Source organism: Oenanthe melanoleuca, chromosome 23, assembly GCF_029582105.1.
Source record: "Oenanthe melanoleuca isolate GR-GAL-2019-014 chromosome 23, OMel1.0, whole genome shotgun sequence".
In the NCBI taxonomy this organism is placed as follows: Eukaryota; Metazoa; Chordata; class Aves; order Passeriformes; family Muscicapidae; genus Oenanthe; species Oenanthe melanoleuca.
This window is the reverse complement of record NC_079356.1, coordinates 6,191,962-6,219,463: the sequence shown is the minus strand read 5'-3', so window position 1 is coordinate 6,219,463 and position 27,502 is coordinate 6,191,962. Positions and strand designations below refer to the sequence as shown.

The 27,502-nt window shown below is 51.5% G+C and overlaps 2 protein-coding genes across 5 annotated transcripts in view; both read right to left on the bottom strand.

Moving 5' to 3' along the window:
• Positions 1–15,949, bottom strand: part of LOC130262137 (regulator of chromosome condensation-like) — a 64,475-nt gene extending 48,526 nt beyond the window's left edge. Inside the window, exon 1 of one of the 3 annotated variants that reach the window (XM_056508954.1) lies at positions 15,897–15,949. The gene's annotated coding sequence lies outside the window, so the exon portion shown is untranslated. The other 2 variants (XM_056508955.1, XM_056508952.1) reach the window with 2 other exon arrangements.
• A 1,627-nt stretch (positions 15,950–17,576) lies between these two features.
• On the bottom strand, positions 17,577–24,242 carry SESN2 (sestrin 2). Of its 2 annotated transcripts, XM_056508999.1 has the most exons (10): positions 24,090–24,242; positions 23,215–23,280; positions 22,274–22,468; positions 21,777–21,959; positions 21,317–21,511; positions 20,415–20,565; positions 20,155–20,270; positions 19,199–19,389; positions 18,649–18,793; positions 17,577–18,575 (listed from the first exon to the last, which is right to left on the bottom strand). In XM_056508999.1, the coding sequence occupies exons 1-10, from the start codon at positions 24,165–24,167 to the stop codon at positions 18,489–18,491; spliced, it is 1,407 nt and encodes a 468-aa protein (XP_056364974.1). In that variant the 5' UTR covers positions 24,168–24,242; the 3' UTR covers positions 17,577–18,488. The 2 variants fall into 2 exon arrangements, with proteins under 2 accessions (XP_056364974.1, XP_056364975.1); XM_056509000.1 differs by lacking the exons at positions 23,215–23,280; positions 24,090–24,242 and adding an exon at positions 22,605–23,021.
• Positions 24,243–27,502: the final 3,260 nt, after the last annotated feature.

Genomic DNA, 27,502 nt, shown 5'->3' with positions numbered 1-27,502 from the left:
GCTGGTTAGCAACAAGGAATGGGTTTTGTGGAAGAAGTGGGAAAATCAGACAATAGTACAACAACTCTATGTGCAATTTAAATAGAAAATTGGAATAACCAGGATTGAAAACCTAAGTTCAGTTGATATTACAGTCAATGAAAGCAGCGGCTTTTTGTCACAGATTTAACATCTGATAAGTGGCTCCCCATGCAAACAGCAAATGTTTTCCAGCAGCTCAGTAGCTGCCTGTGGGTGGCACAGAAATAAAAGGTTACCAGGGAGGAACTGGAAAGGGAAGGGAGCTGCATCCTCCAGGGCTGTGCCAAGGGGAAGGTGAGTGGCTTTTTCCAACACTTGGGCAAAAGTAAACCTTAAAAATACTCATGGCCATGCTGTGCAGAACATTGGAGTGGGACTCCAGACCCTGCATCGTTACTGCTCTGAGTAGCAAAGAATCCATGAGTCTAGAAAAGACCTCCAGGATCCTGAGTCCAACCTGTGACCAGTCACCACCTCGTCCACCAGAGCAGAGCACTGAAGTGCCACATGCTGCTGCTCCCTGAGCACCTGCAGGGATGGGGAACATTGGACACTGAACAAGGCCCTTTGTTCATCTTAATTTCCCCACTCTCAAGATGGGATTAATTTCTCTTGTAAAGCAATTCAAGTGCAAATTAAAACTTGCATTACTCCACGTCCCAGAAACTTTCACCTTATGTAGGCCTCCACAGTAGGACACGGACACTTTTTTCATCTCATAAATCAAGCACAGCAAGTTCTCCCATACTTCTATTTGAAACAGACCATACAAAGTCTGAAAAGGCCACTCCAGCCTCTCCCAGGTGTTTCAGTTCACTGAAGGAGCCATATTCACCAAACCTTGAACAAAAAGCCAGCAGCAGCCTATAGGAAAGCATGGCACATGAACACAACACAGCTTCTGCACCAGCCCCCAGTGACAAATGCTATTTCTATTTAGCTCTCAGTATGGGAAACACCTCTGATTTGCCTCCAGACCTGTTCACAGCTGATCCACCACTCTGGAGGTGCAGATACATGCAGAGAAAAAAGTGCAGCATGAGTAGAGCAAATCAGCTTCCATCCTCACTGTCCTTGAAGCGGCTGATGGGCTTGTCTTAGACCAAAATTACCTTGTTGAAAAAAGCAGAGGGTAAAATTAAAGCAGAATGGCCCATTCATGCAGAGAACAGATGCTCTTATTGCTGTGGAAGCTGACACAGGAGTGGGAGGATCCAAAGGGAAGTAGCAAGGCATGGCTATCCTGTGATCAGCTGCTCAATATCATGAAACCCAGGAGATTGAAGAAGTTCTGGACGCCCACAAGATAAATACACAGCACTTAATCTATTGATACATGTGAATGCTCAAAATGTATTAACAGATTCCTGTACTGAAAAATGCAATTCCTGTAGCTTGCTGTTACCCAGAAAAGTGTGGGAACAGCAAAAGGAGAAAAGGAAGGGAACTGTTGTCTTTGTAAACTAGTTTCTGAGAGCATCCCAGTTATCCAGGACCACACACATTTTGTGGGACTTAAGGAACCAGCTCCACCAGCACCTGCTTCAGCAAAACAAAAAACAATGAGTATCTGAAGTGCAGAGCTGAATTGCCCAAAATCTAAGCTGTACTTTCTCTTTCTCCCTCTTTCCAAAATGTAGAAGATAAACTGAATTCTTGACTACTCAAATCTGTATTAGGATGAACTTTATCACTGCTGAAGCCACTGGGGCATCACCAGTTAGTTACAAAAACACCAGCTGGGCCTCTGCAAACCCAGACCACAGCCCAATCACAAGGCCCATATAAATTAATTGGTGCACTAATTGAAAGCACAGAGGAGATAGGGAAATGCCTCGAGTACAAATCACCTTTCAGAGAAGATTATGTAAGTGTAAAGGGGAAACAACCAGGAGTGTGGTCCCTATTTCTCAGACCAGTGAATGTTAAGAACAGGAAGTTGAGATGCCTTTTTTCCTGTAAAGGTCTTAAAAATGCACAACACGTTAAACACTAGATGCTCACTACCATCTAATATTCAAACCCAAAAATAAGCTTGAGTGCCTTAACCAACCCAGAATGGTGGTGACCAGTAGAAGGGTTTCTCATCCACATCCTTTCCAGCTTGTTGTATTGCCACAAAGAAATTAATCTCAGCGTTACTTTAAAGAGGGAAAAAAAACCAAAACAAAAAACCACAAGTTAGACACAGAGCTGTAGAAGGGCTCCCTTCCGAAAGGAACTGAGATCAGTGTGCAGACCCTGGGAAATCCCAGCCCCAGCAGCACCACACTGCTTTCAGCTCTGGAACTGACACATCTCCCTTGTGTCTCACTGCACAACTGATTTCAGGACAACAGGGCTTGTCAGAAATTAAAATTCCTTTGTGGTCTGCAAATACCTGTTCACACAGCAGCTCATTCTTGTACCACACCTCACAGGGAATTTCAACTCATGGGGCTGCCCCATCCCTGGCAGTGCTCAAGGCCAGGCTGGACAGGGCTTGGAGCTGCTTGGGGTAGTGAAAGTTGCTCCTGCCCGTGGCAGGGGATGGAACTGGATGAGTTTTAAGGTCCCTCCCAAGCCAAACCATCTCAGGATTCCATGGTTTATACCTGATGAATGCTAAGCAAACATGGCCTCAGTCCTCTGCGCCTGCCTGCCAGGAAGGATCCAGATGAGCTTGTTTGGATACAGCCAAGCAAACATCTCCTGCTGGGCCCACTGCTGCAGAGAGCAGCTGAGGACTGAGGGCTGCACATATTATCTGAGCTAAAATAACCTGTGTCAGTTCTGTAACACACCCCCAAAAGGCACAAAATCACAGGGTTACTTATTTACCTCTGGCTTTTGGGGTAAAATTCAAACCACCTCTGCCTTCATTTTGTGGTTTCCATTTTCACCAAACTTTGAATAAAAACTATGCAGCTGAGTACTCGTTCGGTGCTGTGGTCATGCCCCTGTAACTATGACTATATAGACAATTTCATTTGCAACCACCATTTCCTCCCCGAAAGGAGGCCACTTTTGGTCTCAGCCACAGCAGAGCCCATTTGAAGTGTTTCTTTTCACCTCTTTTTAAGAAGTGAGAGGAATGGGCTTAACCACCATCAAAGCCCTGAAATTATTAGAAAGCTCACCTGAACTCCCAAAAATCCTGCAGCAGCAGAGCTGAATTGGCAATCCTGCCATAAGGGTCTTTCTCAAAGCACCCAAGTGCCCAACTGGGATAAAGAGGGTTTGTGCAATCAGATTAAACTCCAAGCCTTCCCTGCTGCACGTTCCAGCACATAAACCAGGCATCTCTAATCAAATTCCACACTCAAAGGCAATGCACTGGAAAAAATGAGATACAGGAAACCTGTGCTGTGTAGGTGTCATTATCAACTCACAGTCAACACTTCTTAACTGGGAACAGCTCAGGTATTTGAAATTAAAGCTGTGCATTCTCGAGTCCTGGGGAGGTTGCTGGATGTCTGCCTTTCTCTGTGCAGCTCCTGAGCTCATTCCAGATGCCCTCCTGGGGGAGGAAGGAGTGGAGCTATGGCAGATAGGGCACAGCACTGCTTTGTAGACAGAGAGCAAGTTGTGCACAGGGAAAGCTTCTGCAGAGTGGTGTGTTCCACACGGGGGACCGAACCCGAACCCTAACCCTGGCCGTCCTCCCCTGGGGGCGGGGCCTCGCACCCTGGGCATCCCATTGTGAAAATAAGCCCATAAAGGTCCTGAATGAGAACATTTTCTTTTAAAAACAAAAATCTTTTGCAGCTCTCAGGTTGTTCACAAAGCTTATGAAGCAGCACCACTGATTGCCTGGCAATGGTGCTTAGTGCAGCCATCTCCCCCACTGGGCTGCAGGCTGATTTTGATCTCAGATGGAAACTGTGCCTTTCCCAGTGCTCTTCCAGATGGTTTCAAACAGGGACACAATTGTGGAATGGCTGAAGTTGGAAGGGCCTTTAAAGATCAGCTGCTTCCAACCTTCCTGCCATAGGCAGGGACACCTTCCACTACACATGGCCACTCATCTTTTAGGTTTTGGTCTGACATACTCCTCCAAAAAATCTTTAATTAAATCTTAAGTGGCATAATTTTAAAGACAATCTCCTGGAACTCCCCTAGGAACAGGAATGTTTCAGCTCTGTTCTCTTGGTGCCACTCTAACTTTCCATCAGAAATTACATTTTCCAGCCAACACATTTAGCTGCATTAAGAGCTCAACAAAGCTGTCAGGGCTTCTTTCAGCCACAAAAGGACCTTCCACAGTAACAATGGTTAAAAAAACACCCAACTGAAGCAACAAATTTCTCCTTGTGCCCTGCAGGCAGGAGAGCTGACCTGGGCCAGGAAGGCAAGCAGGAAAAACTGTGCAAATTAAATATTAAATCAAAGGAATTACTATAACACCAATGAGCAGAGAGGATTCAAAATCACAGAAAACATCAATGTCTCAAACATTCTCAAGGCACAGGAGCTGAGGAAATTCCTTGGGATGGGCTGTGTTAGCAGGAGGGTGGCTGACCTGGCTCTGCATGCCAAGCATGAGGAGCCCCTGATTCACAAGCAGAGGATCCCCCACAAAATGCCTTAGGAGCACTCCAGGTACATCCCAGCCCTTCCCTGTGCAGGAACCAGCACACATGAGTGGTTTGTCAGATCACCTGGAATCCAACCTCAGAACTATCAAGAATAACAAACACCTCCTAAAGTTATATAAGAGGAATCCATTATGACAGAGCCTGTGAGCAGCGTCAGAATATAATTAAAATCCAAAGACAAAATAATTCTTTAAAAAAATAAGCAGTTTGAACTGTAAGCTGACACTTTCTGGTGACTTCTTTTGTACACCAGACTCAGCCCTTGTGTTGTATTCAGCTGCTGTGCCCTTGGACATCAGAGCAGGTTCGTTTTGTGACCCCATTCCCCAGTACAGTTATCAACCAGCCAGAAACTACTGGTTTGCTCAGCAAACAGGACCTTTTGATAGGTGCTGAAACCAGGAACAGTTAAAAATGTACCCCCACTCCCTCCACCCACATCAGCAGCACTCCAGGTAAATTCTAAACAGGGTTTCTGGAAAGGGAATTAAACTGGCAAAACAGCTCAAGCTGAAAATTTCCTCAAGGGAGCAATTCCAGGGCAGGCACAGCACCTGCACTGGATCCCCAAAATACCCTCGTGCGGCAGACAGTGAAAGCTGGGGTTCCACAGCTCTGCCCTCCCTCCTCTCCACTGGCACCAGAGATGTCATGGAGTAGCTGAGCCCAGATAAAACCAGCCTGGAGCAGAAGCAGCTGCTCTGAATCCAGTTCAGTTCTTCAGTTTGTCACATGGGCCACAAGCAGTGGCTGGAGAATACGGGACAGGACTGAACACACAGGACCTGCTGGGCAGCTCCAGCTTTGGGATGCTCGCAGCTGCAGCCCCACACAGGGCTGTGGTGTCTGCCCTCACAGCCGGGGGCTTGGGAGACACGTAGGCAGCTGCCAGCACCAAAGAGCCTTGAAAAATCTGCCATGAACCACAGCTCCTGGCCGCTCCTCCGTCCCTGCTGCTGCTGCAAACAGCATGGGAAGGAATGTGTCACCCTTCTTTCTCCTGTCTGAGCCAGCTTGATCAGCAGCCCAGGGGTACCTGTCCTGCATAATCTCAGCATCTGTGACAAACCAAGACTTTTATTTATGAGAGAACAAAACTATTCCCAAACTCCTCCAGCACACCTAGAAGCAGAAACCTAAAGCACTGACTGATCCCAAAGCACCAAGATTTGTCAGCCCTAGGTTCTGAGTAAGCAGGACCTCGCTGATCATAACTCAAGGGCAGGCACTACCCAGGAATTCCAGTTTAACCAGTTCCATGTTTTCTGCCCCTCATTCCTCCCCTTTTCGGCAACAAAACCCTGCCCCAATCTACACCGGAATAAACAATTCATCGTGATGAAAAGCCACCTGCTCCCCCCACACAGTTAAAAGCATTTCCAAATTCCAGCTTGCTCTCAGCCAGCACAGATGGACACACCAGGCACAGACACCCACTCTGCTTCCAGCACAGCCTTTGTGCTGCTGAGACACAAAGCCTAGTGGCAGAGGCTGCCTCCACCAGAGCTGTTTTGTTAAGGGATCACGACATGAACCAGCAATCCTCCAGCCACAATAACAGTTCAGACTCACCCCTAGCCCAATTAAACTGCAATCTGCTAAAACACACAGGTGTTCTCTGGCTTTTGGGGACCACATCCCTCCACTGGCACGTCACATCCCAAGATCTGACTAATGCATCACATGCCCCCCATAATCTACCCCAGATTATTGAATTGAACATGTAATAGCTCAGTCATCACCAGAGATTTTCACTTTCTTGCACACTCTGCTTCCATCCAGGGCGATGCTGCAGGAAAGAAATAACCCCTTTGCAAAGGAAGGGCTAGCGCAAGAGCAGGCAATAAAACACTAAAATGGAGCCTGATTTCTGCCTTGCTCACTCCTGCTGGGCCTGCCCTGAAATCCTTCAAGTGTGGATGCATTTAGGGCAGCCCTAGATTCTAAGCAGGAACAGGGCTGCTCTAGGCAAGTGGAGGCCTGGCCAGCAGAGCCTGCTGAGCACTCAGATCCTGCTGCCTTTGCCACTCAGCACCAGAGGCTGTTCCTGCAGTGCACACCGAGCTCCAAGGGCACTAGACACTGACATCTCCTTCGCTGCTCCCCTGCCTGTGGTTCCTGTGCTGCTCTGCAGGTCTGGCCATCTGTAGAACACTTTCACGAGGACATGGCTGCCCACAGGATGGATTCCTGCCCTTGCTCATCACTGCAGAACTGAGGCACACCTGGTGCCTGTGGCCCTGCAGGAGCTGTGGGATGGCTCAGCCCTCCTATCCACGCTGCACTGCCCTGCTGCCACTCTATCCCTCTTGGCACATCAAGCACAAGGGAAGAGTTTTTGAGCAGTGATCATCACCCTGCCCAAGACCAATTCTCCCAGTCCCCTCAAGTGTATGGAGATCTCCATGCACAAGACTCATTCATCCTATCAGAACAGCGCAGGAACTGCTGCTGTCATCTTCTGTCTTTCAACTTGGCTTTCTCTGAAGACAAATGCTAATATCCTTTAAAAAAAAATATCCAAATCTGAGCCAAAACCAGATTGGTATGAATCAAACAGTGTTATTAATTCTCCTGCCCATCAGAACAGAAATCTCACCTTGCAAAACAATAGTGGTTGCCCAGGCTTACTGAAATCTGTCCCATCTGTTAAAAAATCTGGGTGCATTGAATGAGACTATTTGAAAAGCACTCTGCTGAAAGGCAGCAAACATTTCACCCCACAATGGCTACTGCAAACCCAGACAATGACTACAGGTAGCTCAGCCAGGCTCCCATCAGCCAGCACAAACACAGCCTCCCAAGAAAGAATTCCTCTTGAATACAGAGCTTGTAGGGACACTAAATTCCAGGATCAAGCCTGCAGCTGTGAGAAAGCTTCACAAAATAAAGCTTAGAAGATCTCGCATTCCAAACTGTTACAATCAACAGCAGGGAACAAAGTGTTCCTGCCTTCAACACTACCAGACATGGCAAATAAACCAGGACCTCCACTTTACCTGCACAGACTGCCTAACAGGCAAAGCCTCTCTGATTTCCAGCTCAAAGGGACACCCACAACAAAAGAGGAGCTATTCACTGTGCAGGAGGAGACAGGAATAGCACCCCCAGGCTGAGCAGTGATGGCATGCACCAGCCCAGCTCCCCATGCACTGCATTCCCTTTGCACTGCACTCCCCAGTGCTTCAGTGCTGTGCTTGAGCAGCAGGCTGACCCACACGACTCTCATGGGTGAAAGTCAGCCTGCTGCTGCTGACCCCCTCACACAGGAGTTAAACACAGCAATGTTCAGTCAACATCTCTGACAGACTCTTGGCAATGGAAACCTTCCCCTCCTGTTCAATGGAGATCCAAATCCATTCCCAACAGATTCCTTCTTCAACTGAAATAGTCGTCACAAGCAAGTGACAAGTCACATCAGAACCAGAATTTTGGATGAGGAAGCTTTATTTGCTCACATTCAAAAGAGGGCAAGGATGAAGAGGGTGTGATCAATGCAGGCAAACAAACTGCCACACTTACCCCAAAAGCAACCTCAACACCAGCTTCAGACGAGGTTTTGTTGAAGCCAAACTCATCAGCAGCACTGTCAGCCATCCCAGAGGACTCTCACCCTGCTGAAGGACCCAACAGCTACTGCCCTTCTCCAGGATCAACATTCTGCTCCAAGTTCAACACAACATATTTCACAGGACACCAGAGCAAGGCAATGTGTGGCTCCAAATCCACACAAAACCACTACCCACCATGTTACCTTGAGGATGCAAATCAAACCTCTTGCTGCTGGCCTTAAGAATGAAAGCTGCTTCCTGCAGCAAAGTCACCTTGGAAATAAGGAAGAATTGAAGAATTTGAGCTTTCAGTACAACAGGACTAAACCACAGTTGTATTATGAGCCCAACATATTACTTGATAATATCAAACCCTGAGGGAAGTGTTCGTGGAGAACACAGGAAGACTCAAGTCTACAATCACAGGTTCAATTATCTTAAATGATAATCAAAAAGTAGTAAGATAAACATTCACATCAGCATAAAGAATCCTACTCTACATTTACTCAGCAGTGCAGCCACACATTACAGGACAAAGCAATGCCCATGACATAGTATTAAAAATAGTAATACTATTAAAATGAAAAAGCTGTTTCAGTACTCATTACATGCACCAGAAACACAGAATAGCCTTCAACATTATCCCCTATGAAGTGACTTTGCTCAGCAAGGACACAGGAACGAATTAGCCACAACATTCACGTGAACCCACAGTGGACTAAGAGCAAACTCCACCCACTCGTTAAAGATTTCACTGCTATAGAAACTGATTAAATACACAGAGCCATGAATCAGCCACCTGAAACGCCTGGGCAGGCACAGCAGCACCCAGCACTGACATTTCAGCCACCACCACCCCCCAAAACTGCAGAATTATGCAGAAGACCAGCTTAATCCAGACACTTCAGCTCCCACAAACACTTCATCTTTCTTACCTTTGGAGCTGGTTGCTTTAGGGGCTCTCTTGGTTTTGACAGTGCTTAAAGCTGCTCATGCCCCTTACAGGAACAGCAAACAGGCTCCAAATCCATTTTGCAACAACTGGATAAAGCACCTAAAACCAAAGCCCTGATGCCTCTGGACCAGCTGTGTCCCTGCACTGCAATTCCAATCAAGCCCACAGAAAAGCAGGAGGAAGATGGCAGAGCTCACCAGTAGTTCCTCAGTCTAGTCTCTGAACAAAGTGGATTTAAAAGAGGTTTAATTTTCCCAGAGACTAATGCTCTCAAATCTAAATAAATCCTCCAAAAGAAGAGATTATTCATAAATTTACTAGTTAGAAATGTTAATGTATCCAGTGCTTATGCAAGGACTGCTGCTCTCCATGCAAGAATATCACCTATACAATTCCATGCTAAAGGAGAAGCGGATTTCTGGTCGTTTCTCCCTGACCTCCCTTTCCATGTTGAAATGTAGCACAGCAGCTTTATAAACCCCACTTCCCAAGAGCAGCAGGAATTTACTGCAGAATCAAGGCAAACTTTTTTTCTATTTCACTGAAAAAGCTCTCAAATGTCCCCCCTTGCAAAAGAACTTAATACAAAAAGCAAGATCCACAGGCAGAAAAGCCTGGAGTGAAACGTGAATAAGCACTTAAATTAAAAAACTGTAGAGTTAAAGCTTCAAATTACACATTCAGAAAATACAGAACAAGGTGAAAATCAGGAAACAATTCCTTGAACACAGCTGATGCTGGACTTACCCAACATAGCTGCTACTCAAACACTTCCTCCTGTTATTCATGTTCTATACTGAATACACACCACATGACAGAGCAGGATGGGGCTAGACTGGTAGAACCTGGCTGCTAATTATGGCCCTTAAGGCTGAGATGAATTAATTTGTGCCCCTAGCTATAAACAGGAGGATGACTACATCCTCACTAACTACAGGTAATTCTGGAGAGGATAGACAGAAGGATGAAACAAGGAAAAAGTGACTTGCCTGACATCAAACACCACGACAGCAACACAGCCGGGATCTAAACCAGGCCTGCTGTCCACCTGAGCATCCTTATTTCCCTGGACTCACAGCTGGTAAGCAGAGAGAACAGAGTCATTAAAATTCAGATTGAAGGCTTGATTAGGAGGCTAGAAGCAGATTGTGGAATAATACTAGTGATTAGTGTAATCATTAGTGTCGCACTGATTTTGGGGACCCAGCAGCCTCACTACAATCCTTCATCCCACTTTCTCAGCCTGACACACAGAGGTCTTTGCAGACCACCAGCACCATATTCAGGATACCTTGCACAACCAGTTTAATTAATTCAATCTGAAAATTCCCCCCTTTTTTTCCTCCAGATGCATTTTGTGTAAGCCCATCAATACCCCCAGAGAAACTGGATACCTAATCCCAAAAAACAGCCTCGCTGGCTGAGGGACAGAAAAATTCAGCCTGACCTCAGGTATCAGCAGCTGAGCAGTGCCTGCATGAGCAATCTTCCAGTTCAGGGGAAGTTCTTCCCTGCGAACTATTAATCCTCACAGTCAGGGGAAAAATCCTGTCTTTATAAGACAAGTGAAACAGAACAATAAAGCAAAATCATGCTTTTTATAATGTTAGGTGCCTGGTAAGAGTTTTCCTCAAGCTCCCCTTCCTGCTCTAGCACTGCTGGTCCACTCTCAACTGCCTTTACCTTGATGTAAACAGGTACAGAAAAGGCAGATGGCCTGACACCATCACTAACTCCAAAACTACTGGAAAACAGTATGAGCCAAGAGACCTGGACACTCTCATCTGGCACCTTCACCCAGAGGCAGACACTGCTTTAAGAAGATGCAGTTGAGTCAGGAGAAATCCTGTGTACAGACACCTGCAATCACAGTGTGTCTGTCCATAAATGTGGGCCTGTTAAAAATTGATTTGGAAGAACAAGATGAAAAATTCTATGACCTTGCTCCCCTCTGGCCCTGACCCACAGGCAGGAGGAGCAGGACACAGAGTAAGTCAGGAGCAGGATACAAGCACTAATTTAACTCTCAGCACAAGAGAAACGAAGCTTCCATGACCCTACAAGGAACGTGCCACTTCTCACCTGCTGCCAAGCAACAAATGTAAGGCAAGAAGACTTTGCTTCTAATTATTTGTTCTCCTCTGGCATCACACAAACACCCTTTACAAGAGAACAAACCTAGTAGGAGTTGGACTCTTCCAACTCAGCATACTCCATGATTCTGTAACAGCTCTTTTCCTGCTTCTTCTGTTTCCCACATAGAAGTAAATTACACCTGGTTTGCAACATACACTAAACTTAATATTGCCAAAAATAAAAGCCCAAATTTACTACCCCAAATCTGACAGCTTAGCACTATTTCAGTAATTATCCTCCTCCTCCTTAGTCCCAGCTGATAAAGATAACCTCATCAGCACAAGGTCATCCATCCAGGAACAAGATCAGATATTCTGTGGATCCATCCAGATTTTCACTGTCAGCATTGCAGCAGAGCAGCTTTGAAAATACATTCCCACAGAACCTGAGGCAGCCAGCAAAGAACAGCTCAAATCCTCCTGGCCTTGCTTCTATCCCTGCACAGACCCACTAAACAAGTCAGTGCCTCCCAAACTTTCCCAGTTTACAAATCAAGGCTTTTCTGTATGATTAGGGCCAATTTCTTCTTCCTTGCAGCCTTAAAAGCTAAGGGAGAGAACTGAGGAAGGAAAAGCACATGAAGAGAGGTTCACCCTTCCCACAGACAAGTGTGAGGTGATGAAGCAAGCCCATACAGGGCAGCCTATGGTTTAAATCAATGGTGGAGATTAATCTGGATGGATTTTATACAGCTAAGTCTGTGGCAACACAGCTCTAATTAAGGGGTTAACTTTTGGGGCTTGGTTAACTGGAGGAAAACCTTTAGGTACTAGCAGCCAAGAGATTCCTGCTTTTAGCAGCAGCTTTCTGGAGCTGACAGTGAACAGGTTCAAACCCTTCAAACCCTCAGGTCTAACAGCACTAATTTTACCAAAGTCCAATGATCTTTCCTAAAAGTGCTTCAAAAGGCACCAACTGCACAGAAGTGCCAGGCTTGCACAAATCGACCTCATCAGTATGCACCTTGCTTTACCCCATGACACTCAGCAGCTGTGGTTAATTAGTCCTTGGTAATGAATTGCCCATCACGACTGCACTCAGCTGGCAGGTGAGCGATCCCTAACCGTGCTCTGGAATCAGTATGCCAAAAGCACAAACACAAAAGAATAAAGTTAACAATCTGTTTTCCCCTTCCCTCACTCCTCCAAAGCTGCTACCAGCCAAAGGCTCAGGAAAAAGAAATGATAAATCTATTTCCAGGGTTCAGCAGAGAGAAACCATTTGGACTGCTCTCAATTTTCATATCTTTGCCACGGTGCTTTGTGTTATTTTCTCAATTCATTCAAGTTAGGAGATGAAGCCTGTTCTTTTGGCTAATAGCATTTAAAGCCTCTCTCTGGAGATAATTAGTCCTCCCTCCCCCATCCCAACCTCAGCAGAAAGAACAGAGTCACCAATAAACAAAGAAACTCAGACAGTGACAACCAGGGTATAGCTGAGACCAAAGCTGCCACTCACCTCCCTATCTCATCACAGCTGAGAATCAAAAACAAGTGACACCACAAGCCACAGAAAGAACAATACAAGAATTTCAGATTAAGGGCTTTGTCATATTGAAATCAGGAAAACAGCAATTCCTCATCTTCAAGGAGCAAAATACCAATGTGTCATTGCTGGATGTTCTGCCTGGTCACCTTCCAACCCTGACAGATCGTTCTGAGTCATTCAAAACCAGCAGATAAGAGCAAGAATTGGGAGAGCTGCAGCCTTTTACCTCTGATTCCATGCCTGTCACCCAGCCACTGGCAAATCACAGCAACCTCCACACCTCACACAGCTCCTACTGACATACAGGAAATCCTCTGGACAGAGGAAAAACTAAGGGCAGCCATCAGTGGGAAAGCAGCTCTGCTGAAGACTGACAAAATTCTGTGTACCTATACACCAGCTCCTCCCATGGAATGTGCCCTTGGATTCAGAGTTTGGAAGGAGTTAAACTGCAGCCATGGATGAGCAGCCAGGCTGGCTGCTGCATTCCTTGCCTAACCATGACCCCACTTTGAAGGGAAGAGCTGGAATAGTTATCACCAAGCACTGACACGTCAGCGAGAGCTACTAATTAACTGATAAAAATAGATCTCTGAAAGGGCTTTTTTCCCCTCGACACAAAGCTGAGGCCCAATGCTGCCACAGTTGCACATCCATTAGTTCTCCAGAGGCTCCAAACTTGCCAGCAAAAAGTAAAAGCATTCTCACACTCAGGAAAATAAACCCACATGGCACTTATATGTATAAAATCGCTGCTAAAGAGAGTTAGGGAACTCATTATGAATGACCTGGAGCATCTCCACCCCCACCTTAATGGATGCAGGAGCAAGATGATGCCTTTGCCCCCAAAAGCCCAACCAGCTTCCCTGCAGCCCAAAGTTCTGGTTTTGCCTAAAAAATGAAATGTTTTGAGGCAATTCAAATGATCCCGAGGATATCTGCAGCTTTCTTCACTCATGGTATCACTGAGACCAGCCAGAAAAACCCAGTTGTTTAAGCCCCTCCACACTCCCACCCTGGCCAGTCACAGGTTTTGTACAGCTTGTAACTGAATATTCATCACCAGCTAATAAACCTGCAGGAACCGCAGTCTCAGCGTTTTTTAATACATGTAATGCTTCAACACATGCCAAACACAATGAAATTTGATCAAAATAGAAGCCATTTGTTTAAATACAAATTATTTGGCTCTCAAAATTGTCATCAAATTAAACTGGAAATCAAATTAACCAGTGGCTGAATGAAGTAGAAGGCTGTATCATCACAGATCACTGATCCAGCAGCGGGAAAACAAGGATGCAATCACATTCCCCTTGTTTGTGGCACTGCCCCAGGCTCCCAACAGGACTCCCACTGCATCTCCCAGGACTTGAGTATGTTCTGTCCCTCATACAGCGCATTTCTTGGTAACCCAGAAAAAAAATGTTCCTTGCAAAAACACTGCTACATTATCAGATAACAGAGTATCACCTGTGAAAGGACACTGACACATTTGAAATGTAGTCTTGGGTCAGAACAGCGCAGTCATTCCCAGCACTGTCGGCAGGGACAGGTTTAAACCTACTCTGAGTTAGAAAAGGCTTTTGTTGCCACCACTGTGCAGATACCCAGCCTCAGCTGGTGTAACTGTGCCAGCCCCATACCTCAAAATTGGCCTCATTTTGGCTCTGTTTTGCTCTTTTTTGCAGCCTGCACAACAAGTAGTTTAAACCATGTAAGCTTACAATTTTACGTGTAGTCTACTCTTAAAAACAATTTGGGTTGATTTAAAAGATCTGTTTGAAGAGCATCAGGCATTCCTGAGGAAATCACAGCAGGCAGAGGAATCTCATTACACTCCCTTGCATTTCTGCAGCACATCAAATTGACTCAGCTGAACATCCTTTACCCACCAGGAGTGGGCTATGGAAACTTCATCACTCCCCTCCCCTGATTCCGCACGGGACTTCCTTTTGAAAAACAGGAACATCACAAAACTTCAAATTTAACACTCACTCACGCAATTCCAGGTTTCTTTAAGCAATTATGAGGAGAAGAGAAGGCTCCTGGGAAATCTCACCAAAAGCTTCCAATACTAGATGGAAGATTATAAAAAGAAGGAGAGTGACTTTTTATACAGGCACAAAGTGATAGGACAAATGGAACAGTTTTAAACTCAACAAGGAGATTTAGATGGGATATTGGGAAGGAATTCTTCCCTGCAATAGTGTGAGGCCCTGGCACAGGCTGCCCAGAGCAGCTATGGCTGCCCCTGGATCCCTGGCAGTGCCCAAGGCCAGGCTGGACACTGGGGTTGGGACACCCTGGGACAGTGGGAGGTGTCCCTGCCATGGCAGGGCTGGGACAAGAGCAGCTTTAAGGTCCCTTCCAACACAAGTCACTCTGGGATTCTGACTCCTCTCTCTAGACTTGTGGAAGCAGCATTTAAACATCCTAAAGCTTACGGAGCTTTATCGTTGATTTCAGCCTCAGCTGAGCACCTTCTCATATCATTTACCTTTTCTGCAGTGTTTCAGCGCCAGAGAAGGGCACCAGGCCCTCGCCTACCTCCACCTGGACAAACACAAGCCAGTGCAAGGCACAGAGGTAAATAATTCATCTGCGTGCAAACAGAGGGAAAGAACAATTAAGCCAGAAAGCAGAACGGGAACGTTTCAAATTTCAGTCAACATTAAGGCAGGAGAGATCAAACAAAGAAATACCAGCGGGGCTGCCTCAGAGGGAACTTTGGAGAAGCTAGAAACACTCACGGCAAGGCACAGGAGGGCAGCAGGGCCAAAGGCGGGTTTTATCGTAGTCCCAGCCCGAGCCGCTCAGGGTTTCCGAACTGTCCTTCAGGGGACAGCGGCAAGCAGGGAGAGCCCTCCGCTGCCTGCGCTTGGAGCCGTGCGGGCTGTGTTTGAGGCGGGTTGAGCCGTGCTGAGCCCATTCCGGGCCGCCTCTCCGCCCGCACGGCCCCGGCCCCTCCCGGGGCTCCCCTCAGCGCCCGCCGCCTCTCGCCCCCCAGCCCGTCCCGAGGCGCTGCCACGGGCAGGGGGATGGGCAGGGCAGGGCCGAGCCGGGGCTCTCCGGGCCCGTCCCTGCCCCGGCGGGGCTCTCCCGGCGCTCCCCGATCGCACCGGGGTCCTTCAGCAGTACCGGCGCTCCCGTCCGTCCGTCGGTCCGTACCTGCTCCTACAGCCGCCTCCGCCGGGACGCGCCGCCGGAAGCTGCGCGCGGGGCATGCCGGAAGATGTAGTGCGGTATGGGGACACGCCCCGGGCGGGAGAACACGCCCCCCGGACACGGGAGGACACGCCCCGCTGAACAGGAGGACACGCCCCGCGGGACGGGGAGAACGGGGCACTCGGTGTCGGGGGATTTGGGAGGGGGTTTGGGGCCAAGAGGCAAGAGGGGACTCGGGGTGGGGGGTGCTGGGGGAGGGTGGAGGAGGCTCCGAGGGCGGGGAGCGAGGGGGGTTTGGGGTCGCAGCAGCGCCGGGTCCAGCGCGCTCCGGGCTCCCAGCGAGCGGCGCTGCCCGCCCGGGAGGGGCCCGGGGCGAGCGGCGAGTCCGAGCCGAGCCCGGGCCGGTCCCCCCGGGCTCTGGGATTGGCTGGGATCGGCTGGGATCGATTATCCCTTCCCAGCCCGTGCCGCGGATCCAGGTTTCTGTCCGGGCGCGGATAGTTCTCATCTCCAGCGAGCAGCAATGCCCCAGGAATGCCGACTTTGCAAAGCACTTTGGGCTCCATCAGTCTTAAAGGGCTCCTTCAGCACAGATTATTATTATTACTATTATTATTTATTACTACTATTATTTCCTGTTGCTTTGATGTTTCTAAAATACCGCTAACACTTTATGATTTTAAGTTGAGGACAAGTGTAGTGAAAAAAAAAACCAAACAAATAGCATGTATTGGGATCATAATATCAGCTATAGGTAGGGGGATTATTCACACACTTGCCCTGCAGGACAACAGTGAAAGCTGCTGGTAAATTATATATATGTACACAAATTGCAGGTTTTGGTTATGCACTAGATGAGGAATTTATTGGTTTATAATTGTGACCAACTGACAAAACAAAGGGGGTTAAAGTGATGCAATGATCCAGGTTAGGAGCTAAAGGAGATCCCAGGGCTGGCTCAGCTCCCCAAGTCCCCCAGGCCCCCACACAAAATTCCCTGGTGCTACAGTGACACCCTAAAAGTACAGCACTGTACAGGGGCTCTGCTGTTTCCTCCCCCAGGAACTTGGACACAACCAGCAAAGCCCAGGGAGCCCTGTCCTCCTGACTCAGTTCCCAAAAAAAAAAACTACCCTCAAACCTCTTTTCCCCTAAATAGACTCTGCCCTATAAATCCCCATCAAGCTCGCCCCAAGCCTCCCTTCCAGCCCCAAATGGCTGCTCAAAGGGGCAGGGCCCCCGTGGCTGCCCCAGAGCCAGGATCTTGCACCTTCCAAGAGGAGCTGCCCCTCCTCGGGGACCTTATCAGCAGCTCCCAGGGGCTCCTGCCCACACCCTGATAAGTGCTGGCTCCACATCATGGGTCGGGGTGGCTGCAGCTCAGCTATATGTGTGGGTCAGAGCATCCCACGGGACACCCACAGTGGGACGAGTGTCACCCCTCATTCCTGCCGGACGAGGAAGATGTCACAGCCAGGAAAGACTGGAAACAGTCACCACAAGGAGAGTTTACTGAAGTCAAGCCTATCCCCCAGAGGCAAAGGGGGAGTACTCAGACCTCCCACAACCCCCTTGGACAGTCAGGGATGCTCCCAGAGCAGCACGACCCCTGCACTCCACACATGCCTACAGGATTAGCCCCTGGGCTGGCCAAGGGAAAATGAAAAAGGAAAAAGAGTAAAAAAAAAAAAACTATTTTATTTTTTCAAACAAGATTAGTAGCAAAGTTACAGAGGCCTTTCCATGCCTAGTCAGGAGCTAATATACCCAAAAAATATAGAAATAAGTTAACTGGAGCTATGATTCAACAGGCAAACCAAGAGTGGTGATGCTGCTGGCCCTGGATCCTGCTCCCCACCAGGCACCTCCACAGCCACCTGTGCTGCTGGAAATGCTCTGGTACACCCAGATAAAGCCATGGGGACCCCATCCCACCCTGCACCCTCACAGCAGGACAGGGGCTGAGGGAGCCTCATGCCCCAGCACAGCTCTCCACCTCAGCCCCTAAAGGTGAGGCAGTGCAGATGTGCCAGTGGTTGGAAAACAATGCAAAAAGGTGTAAAACACACTCAGGTATTCCAACCCTTTCCCTGCTCCTGCCCTGGCATTTAGGTTAAAGGCACTTCACATCCCAAACTGCAGGGGATGAGGCAGAAAGGTGGGAGGGGGTGCCTGGGCAGCAACCCCACCAGCAGCTGTCTCTCCCAGCCCAGCAGGACCCACAAAGCAGGGGTGACACCCAAGACATCTCTTGCCCTCTCTGGCAGGGGGACAGTGCTCTTCGGTGGCAGGCATGGTGCCAGGAGAGGTCACAGGGGTGAGACACCAGCACTGCACCCACAGACATCCGTCTGCCTTCACTGGGGCTAACCCCAGACAGACACAGAGCAGCAGAGCACTCGCCAAGACCAGGGCAGCACTCTGGGGTCTCCCCAGCACTGGGAGCTTCTTGGGGCTCCCCTTTCCTGGGAGAAAGCGCAGGGAAGCTGCCACTTCACTTCCACAGCTCATTAAGCAGAGAGACAATACTCCCGGATTGCCAGGGTACCAGCTGGCCCTGGCCCTGCTGCACAGCCAGGCAGGAGGAGGAGGAGCTCAGGTCATGTAGCGGGTGACGGCCCTGAGGGCGTAGAGCAGAGCCGCCTGCAGCCGCGCCTCCAGGAGCAGCAGGTTGACATGCACCTACGGCGAGAGCAGAGTCAGGCACGGGGCAGCACCCAAACACCCTGCCAGGGAGGAAGGGACGGGGCAGCACCTTCTCTGAGTGCTTGAAGTGCCTCCAGAACTGTGTGTAGATCTGCTTGGTCGTCTTCTCCGGGTAGCAAGCCACTGTCTTGATGTAGATCTTTAAGTTGCGCTCCAGAAGCTGGTTCACCTCCCCGTAGTCGTAGTCATCATAGCTGGAGAGAGGAGGATGTGTTATTCCCAGCCTTGTGCATTCACAGAGTCATGGAATGGTTTGTGCTGAAGGCACCTGAAGCCCATCCAGTCCCACCCCCTGCCATGGCAGGGACACCTATCCCAGGTTGCTCCAAGTCCCGTCCAGCCTGGCCTTGGGCACTTCCAGGGATGAGAATTCCACCACACTTTGGGTAAACTCTGCCAGAGCCTCAACACCCTTACTGTAATTTTTTACTAAATTCTCCTTTCCCAGGGTTGTTTTGAACCTCAGCCAAGCCTGCCAACAGCATCACTTTGCCTTAGGAAGCAGCAGCAGCAACACTCTAACCAGGACCAAGGCACTGGAGCTGCTCCTGGGCTCCTCCCAAGGCAGAGAAGGAACCCAGGCCCATTTGGGGATGTACCGGATGCCAAAGACGCAGTGCACATAGTTCCAGATGGCCCGGCGCAGCACAGAGGTGTCCACGCCACAGTGCATAGCAATGGTGTTGTAGGTGAGGTTGTAAACCACATGGAACTTCTCATCCAGCAGCTGCCCCACGTCCGGGTACAGGCGGTTCATCAGCGAGTAGCCATGGTCCTCCCAGGTGTAATCCTGGTGAGAAAGGACGCCAGGGTAGGGCCTGGGTGGGGAAACTGGGCTCCCTCTGTTTTGCTCTCAGGCAGGGAACAGTTAATTTCTTCTCAGTAGCTGTTCCAATGCTGTGGTTTTGGATTTGGAATGAGAAGGGTGTTGGTAACACACTGATGGTTTGGTGTTTTAGCTAAGGTGGGTTTATCCTGAGCCAAGGACTTTATTCCTCTTGTTTCAGGCTCTGCCAGTGGGAGGGAGCATAGCCAGGACAGGTGACCCAAATTGACCACAGGGATATTCCACACCAGAGAATGTCATGCCCAGTATTTAAACTGGGGGGAGTTACCTGGAAGGGGCCAACCTGGGTTTGGGAAGGGGGGGATCTGGCATCAGTCAGCAGGTGCTGAGCAGTTGCATTGTGCATCACTTGTTTTTTCCCTTTTCATTGTCATTACTATCATTATTATCATTGTATTTTGCTTTATTCTCAATTATTTAACTGTTCATATCTCAACATACAAGTTTTATTTTGATTTTCCTCCCTGGGTTGGGGGGAAGAAAGTGGGGGCTAAGTGAGCAACTGTGCCATGTTTCATCTCCAGCTGGTATTAAACCACAACACCCCCCAAAACCACGGACATAAGGTGGGGTGTTCCCCTAAGCTGACACCTCAGTTCTCAGCACCTGGCTGCTCAGCTCCAGCCCTTAGCCCCTGTCCCCAATCCTGGGAACAACCCCAACACAAGGAGGAGGCACCCCCAGACCTGAGGCACTGCTGGCACCCACCTGTGCATGGAAGGTGGGGGGGGCCTGCTCCCCCCTCCGTGTGAAGTCCTTGTACCCGAATTCGGGGTCCTCCAGGAAGCAGCGGATGTTGGACTGCAGGGAGGGATCCAAGGGATCTACAGGCACCAAGGCAGCAGCCATGAGCCCAGCTGGAGTCAGCGCTGCACTGAGGAGCTGATCCTGCTCTCTCAGGCTGATTCTGGTCCCTCTCCCCCTCCTCAGGCCCCCCTGGCCCATGGGGACCCCCTGCACCTCCTCACCTGAGGAAGGGACCAGCAAACTCTCCATCTTCTCCAGCTCAAAGCGTGTTGCCATCTCCTCCTGTGTGACTCCTTCCTCCTCCAGCTGGTTTTCCTGCAGCAGCTTCATCCTTTCCATCAGCATCTCCACCTCCTGCATGGCATCTGTGCCCTGGGGAAGCATAGGGCAGGGTCAGCCCTGCCCCTGGTCGCCCAGAGAGGCCCCCAAGCCCAGATCTGGCACCTGGGGGAATCGCTGGGCTACTCAAATGAGCATCTCCCTCTGGGCTTTTCCTGCCCAGATTCCAGCAGCTCCCAGGACCTAGCCCCAGGCCTGCAAGGAGGGGGAAGTCCTGTGGAGGATGCGGAAGGTATTGCATGGCTCTAAAGCATCCAAAAAAAAGCTGTTCCAAACAAAGGCCACAGAGATTCTCTGAGAGCTGGGCCCCTCTGCTCTGGAAACAACACTGGGAGAGATGGGGGCGTTCAGCCTGGAGAAGAGAAGGCTCCAGGGAGACCTTAGAGACCCTTCCTGTGCCTAAAGGGGCTCCAGGAGAGCTGGAGAGGGACTTGGAACAAGAGCTGGAGGGACAGGACAAGGAGGAACGGTTTGCATTGCCAGAAGGCAGAGATAGGTGGGATATTGGGAAGGAATTCTTCCTTGTGACAGTGGGAGCCCCTGGTAAAGTTTGCCCAGAGAAACCGTGGGTGCCCCATTGCTGAAAGTGTTAAGGGCCAGGCTGGACAGGGCTTGGAGCAAGCCCAGTCTAGTGAAATGTGTCCCTGCCCACGGCAGGGGGTGGAACAAGATGGACTTTAAGGTCACACCCAATCCAAGCCATCTGTGATTCCCAGGGGAAGACCCACGAAGCATCCAGCACCACAGGATGCACTCACAGTCCTGCAAGGCAAACCCCTCTTACCCCAGAGCCCCACATGCTGTCCTCAGAGGCAGGGCTGCTGTCACTGTGGGGTGAGGGGGCCCCATCCTGCTCCTCCTCGGGTTTGATGCCACAGCCGAAGACAAAGGACGCGAGTGAGTGGTAGTGGGTGAGGAGCACCAGCGCCTGCACCAGCTCTGCCAGCGACCAGCTGTCCTCCCCCGGCCTCAGCAGGGCCTGTGACACACAGCAGGGGTTGGACAGACCCCCAGCTCCCAGCTGCACGCCCACCACAGCCCGGTGCTGGGCCGAGCCAGTGGCAGGGATACAGGAAAGTTTGGGAAGTGCCTCACCCACAGACCTGCCAGGGCCAACTCACCCCTTCCCATCCCACTGACCCCCTCAGCCCCAGAGGGTTAAACCTTGAGGCAAGCAGGAATCTGGCCCCTGGGGTCACACTGTACTTTGGGGGAGGATGTGTGCTGGCAGCACCAGCTCTCACCTCGATGTGCTCCTTGGTGACGAGCCAGGGCCGGTGTGCCAGCAGCTTGTTGATATCATTGAGGTTCTGGAGTTTTTGGGGGGCACAGTGCAGCCCCTGCAGCCACGCAGGGTTGCCCCCCACCTGCAGGAATTCCCCCATGTGCAAGCCCACCAGATAGGAGCAGCGGTGCCGGGCTGCAGCCTGCAGGGAGAGCCAGCAGTCAGCCCCCAGCACTGCTGGGGGACCCCACCCTGCCAAGGCAGGGAGCCCACTGCTCCCACAGCAATCCTGGAGGATTTTCCCTGGGATACAAGTTCTAGACAGTGTGGATTTCCCCCTCACCATTAATGCCAGTTCCCAGGGGTCCTGGAGGGAAGGTTTTGGGGTACCCTGGGTGGGCTGACCCGAAAGGGGCTTCTAAGCTTTTGGGATGTCAGACCACAGAGGGGCCGCTCATCCCAAATGCCTCCCGAGGAGTGCTGGGACCCCCAGAGCCTCCAGGGCCCAGTGCTCACCATGATGGCGATGTAGTGGCGCCTGTGGTAGGGCAGGGGCCCGTCCATGCGCAGCAAGAGGTACTGGGTCTTCCAGAAACTGCTGAGGTACTGGGGGTGCAGCCCCATGACCATGGCGACGTGGTCCACCCTGCCTGCTGAGACAAAGGCCTTGAGGAGCTGGTGCAGGCTGCTGTCCCCACGCTTCTGCGGGATCTGCAGAATGAGGAGAGCAGGGAAGTGAAGGGCTGTGAGCTGTAGGCCCCCACTCTCCCCAACATCCCCCTAACCTAAAAGGAGACACCCCAAAAGCGGGACCAGGCAGCCCAGAGCACCAGGATGGGATGCTCACCCCACTGGCAGCGCCCCGGCTGCGGAAGGGACAGCGCCGGGCGCCCCCGCTGCCCACCCCGGGGGGCACAGCCTGCCTGGGGGGCTCCATGCAGAGCCCTCACAGCCCGTCTGGCTCAGCCTGTGCGCTGGGCTGTTTGTTTGGGCTCTGCAGTGCAGGGGAGGAGATGGGGTCAGCCCCCAGCGTGGTGACGAAACCACAGCGCTATCTCTGCCTGAGCAGGAACATCTGGAACAGTGAATGTGGGCACTGAGATAGCGCCCAGGTGCCCTGGGGGATTCAGGGCAGAATGCTGGGGGGCGGGCAGGGCAGGGGTGTGGGTCTTTGCATCACAGGGGTACACAGACGTGTCTGGATGAGTGGGGAAACTGAGGCAGGGCAGGCAAACACCAGGGTGAAATACAGCTGCTCTCCCAATCTCCAGAATGACTCCCCCACAATGCTACCAGGATCTGCTTGGGGTCAGTGACCCCTCTCCACCTCTTCCTCCTTCCTCAGCATCCCACCCCCACCAGGTACTAGGAACTGGGGGGCTGGGAATCCTTCCTGTCCCCCCACCCGCAGCAGGGAAGGGTGAAGGAGACCCCCACCCAAGTCAATCCCCATTTACCTCTCCCAGGGGAATGAACACGCTGGGGCCCCTCGCCAGCTCCCGGGGAGCCTGGATTCCTCTTTCCTAGGAAGGAAGGCATAGCCGGGAGTCACCGGGGCCACGGAACATCCCCAGCAGCGTCACCGGAAGGGGTGACTCAGGCGGACACCCGGCACGGGCCAGGGGCCACCCGCACCCTCTGCGTCAGGCGGGCAGCGCCTGATGAAACCGGGCGGCGATGTTGTGTGACACACTGCGACAGCGGGGCTGGGGTGACACAGCTGCCGAGCCGGGATTCACCCCCGCCATGGGAAAACAGGGAGAAACGGGGTGCGGGTCTCGCAGGACGGCACGGGGATCAGGAGCAGCACAGCAGCACTGTGCTTACAGCCATCAGCGAAACACGGTCCCCGGCAGGGCCACCAACCCTTCCCTGGGCACAAAATGCCACTCAACATCACCATTTCCCTCCTCCAAATTCATTAACACAGTTAATCCAGAAATGAGCCCTTGCTCACAGGGGCTACCTCTGCTCCAAACACGGGGTTCGGGTCCTTTCTGCCCACACTCCTCAGGGCTGGAGAGGCAGCTGCTCTCACAGCGCCCACTCAGTTACTGGGTCAACCGGACGAGCCGCTTCCACAGACCCACAGAGGGAACACGGTGGCATAACTCAAACCCTGCGGCAGGTGCAGCCCGGCAGCCGCTCCCGAGCAGCGAGCGGCTGCGGGACAGCACCGAGTGCCCGGGGCAGCTGCCGGTGCAGCCGGCGGGGCGGGGTGACCCCGGCAGCGGCCGCGGGTCAGGGCACAGCCCCAGCGCCTCTCCGAGGGACCCGTGCGGGCTGCGCCCCGTGTGCCCGGGGATGCGGCGATACAGCCGGGAGCCCTTACCTGGCCGCCCCGCCGGGCCCCGCAGCCCCGGTGCTCCTCCGACCCCCCGGGGCAGCACGGCGAGCCGGCGAGCAGCATCACGGCGGGACAGGCGGGGACACCCCCGGCCGCCCCCGCACTCCGCAGCGACCCCCGCGCCCGCCACGCTTACATAGCGCGAACGGGGACACGCCCCCTGGGCCGCTTTAGCCTATGGGAGCTCGCGGGCGTGATCACCCAGAGACAATCTGACCAATGGCAACAGGGGCGTGGCCGCACGGCCCAACACAAGGACATCAGATCTACCCCGAGCCGGCCGCACTTGCCCGACCGTTGAACGCTGCGAGTGCTGAGAATGTGTCCTGCGGCTAAAGCGAGAGGAAAGCCGAGGGAAACTACGTCTGCTCCGCTCAGCTCCGGGCCACCAACATCAGAAGGATATGGAACTGCTGGAGTGAGCCCAGGAGGCCAAGATGCTCCAAAGAGGGCTGGAGACCCTCTGTACTGGAGAAAGACAGGGAGAGCTGAAGGTGTTCATGGAAGAGAAGAGAAGAGGGAGAGAAGAGGAAAGCTCTGGGGAAACCTTAGAGCCCATTCCAGTGCCTAAAGGGCCTCCTGGAGAGCTGGAGAGGAACTTGGGACAAGGGCCTGGAGTGCCAGGACAAGAGAGAATGGCTTCCTGCTGTCAGAAGGCAGGGATAGATAGGATATTGGGGAGGAATTCTTTCCTGTGACGGTGAGAAGGCCCTGGCAGAGTTTGGCCAGTTTGCCCCAGGATCCCAGAAAGTGTCCAAGGCCAGGGTGGACATGGCTTGGAGCAAACTGGGATACTGGAAGATGTCACAGCCCATGGAGGGGGGCAGAATGAGATGGGGTTTAGAATCCCTTTCAACCAAACAGTCTGGGATTCTCTGACTTTTACTGGGTTTGGTGTTTTACCAAAGGGACAGGAGAAAAAGTGAAAAGAAGAAAAATAATAAAGAAAAAAAAAGGGAAAAAGAAAGTAAAAAACCCACCCACAGAAGCATGGGCTGTCCCAGACACAGCACTGGTACCAATCTGGGGCTGCCTGACACAGCAAAGTCCAGGAAACAGGAGTCGCTGCACAAACAACTCAGGATTTGCCTGGCAACAGCCTCCTCTGGCTCCGGGCTGAGCTGCTGCCAGCAGAGGGAACCTCAGGGCTCCTTGGCACAGAAGCACTGGCCCATGGCTGGGACAGGCACCACAGCACAGCCCACAGCCCCAGCCCCGGCTGGGAGAGAGCACACAGCCAGTTTCAGATGTCCCTGGTCATTGCTCCTTGTCCTTGTTCCCCTCCTGAGGCTATTTTTAGGGTGTTTTGCAAACACGGCTCTGTGCCAAGCCGTGGGGTCTGGGTGCCTCTGGCCACCTCAAGGTTTCCGCTTCTGTATTTCCACTTGTGTCACTTCAGAGGCACAGTTCAGGGGCTCCATTTCACCTGATCCAAGGGAGTGTGGCCCCTCGCTGCCCTGGGGTCAGAGGTGCTGTTTCAGCCTCTGTCAGCCCAGTCCAGCTCCTTCAGCTCTGCTTTGGCACCGTCACACCCCAGAGCTGCTGGGCACGGGGCACAAGCAGAGGTGCTGCTGGTCCCAGGCTGGATGGGCTAGTGGAAGGTGTGCCTGCCCATGGGGCGGTGGAACAAGGATGAGCTTTAAGGTCTCTTCCAACCCAAGCCATTCCATGATGACTGAGTTCCACCCGAGGTCATGAGCTCTGTGTTTGCCCTGGGTGAACACATCTCTTCCTTTGCATCAGTAAAGGCAACACAGAGCAAGCAAAGCAGGGGGAGCTGAGAGGGGTAGGCTGCCTCTGTTCTCCCCTTTCTGCTCCCCAAAAAGCTCTGGCTATTAGAGGGACAGGGCTGTGGGTGTGCATCAGGCAATGAACCAGCTGAAGAGATGGGCTAGAGACACTGCCAAATATTTAATATAAAAATATCCCGTCAGAAGACACGAAGGGCTGTGCCAGGAGGACATTTGTCCCACAGACAACTCCTGCATGTGGAGCAGGGGCAGGAGGGGCCCAGCACCGCCGGGTGGGCACAGAGCTCCAGGTTTTGGAGCAGCACAGGATCCCACATCTGCTCCTCACCTTCATCAGCCCACCCAGCAAGCACTGGGCTCCCTGCAGCCTCAGCACCTCTCCAGCTGGCTCCCAGTGCTCCTCTCACACAGCAGCTGCCTCGAGCTGCAGCAACGTGTCCCTGCTCCCCCAGCAGCCTGGTGCAGAACACCCAGCCACCCATGCTGGGAGCCAGGGGCAGGCCATGCTGGGCACTGCAAACAGTTCCAGCATCCCACAGAATAATGGAAATGTTCAGTTTGGAAAAGCCCTCTCAGGTCATCAAGTTTAACTGTTACCCCAGCACTAACCCCTGTCCCCAAGCGCCACATCCACATGGCTTTTAAATCTCCCCAGGGATTTAAAAACAAGCAACAGTAGGTAATTATTTTGGGATTGACAGTGCCCTGGTCACCATCCTGCTGACTGGACAAGTCTGGTGCTCCAGGAAAGCTGAACAGCAAGGGAAGGCCAATTGCTCAAGGTGTGTCACCTTAGAGGGAGGCTGGCTGGGGACAACTCCTGCCCTTTTCACCAGCTGGCAGTTTTGGGCAGCAGAGACCAATACAAGGACACTCTGAGGGAACACCTGGGGCAGGTAAGACATGGAATATTGTCTCAGTGTTTCCTTCCCTGATGTGCTCCACTCGAAGATCAGGAGCTGGATTGTCACTGGGGCTGGTCACCCACTACAGACTCCAATGGGAAAACCTGCAGCATTAGGGCTTTGTGGGCTGGAAGAAGGAAGCCCAGAGCTTTTGTGGGGTGGAAAAGGAAATTAGAATCATGGAATCAATCAGGTTGGAAAAGATCTTTAAGAGCATCCATTCCTACTGCTCCCCCAGCACTGGGGCCACCACCTAACCCTTGTCCCCAAATGTTACATCCACATGACTTTCAAATGCCTCCAGGACTCCACAACTTCCCTGGGCACTCTGTGCCAGGGCTGGACAGCCCCTTCCATGGAAAAATTGTCCCTGATATACACTCTAAACCTTCCCTGGCACACCTTGAGGCTGTTTCCTCTCATTTCCTCTGCAGCTGCACTGCTCAGAGGTGTGGAGGGAAGGTGACTCCCAAGGTGATCCTGGACCACAGGAGCTGCCAGCTCTCCATCAGGATTTCGGCTCTGCAGGCAGATGGACGTGGCTTCAGCAACATAAACATTAGAAACTGTGGTGTGTACTGGTTTGTACTGGTCTGTTGGAGAAGATGAAACTGAGGAATCTTGCAAATATGAATGCTCAGATTCTGGGAATATAGAAACCATGAATGAAATTGAAATGAAAGCCACGTTTGAGATACCAAGCCCTAGTTACTAAATAACCAGGTATACAACAGGATGGCTC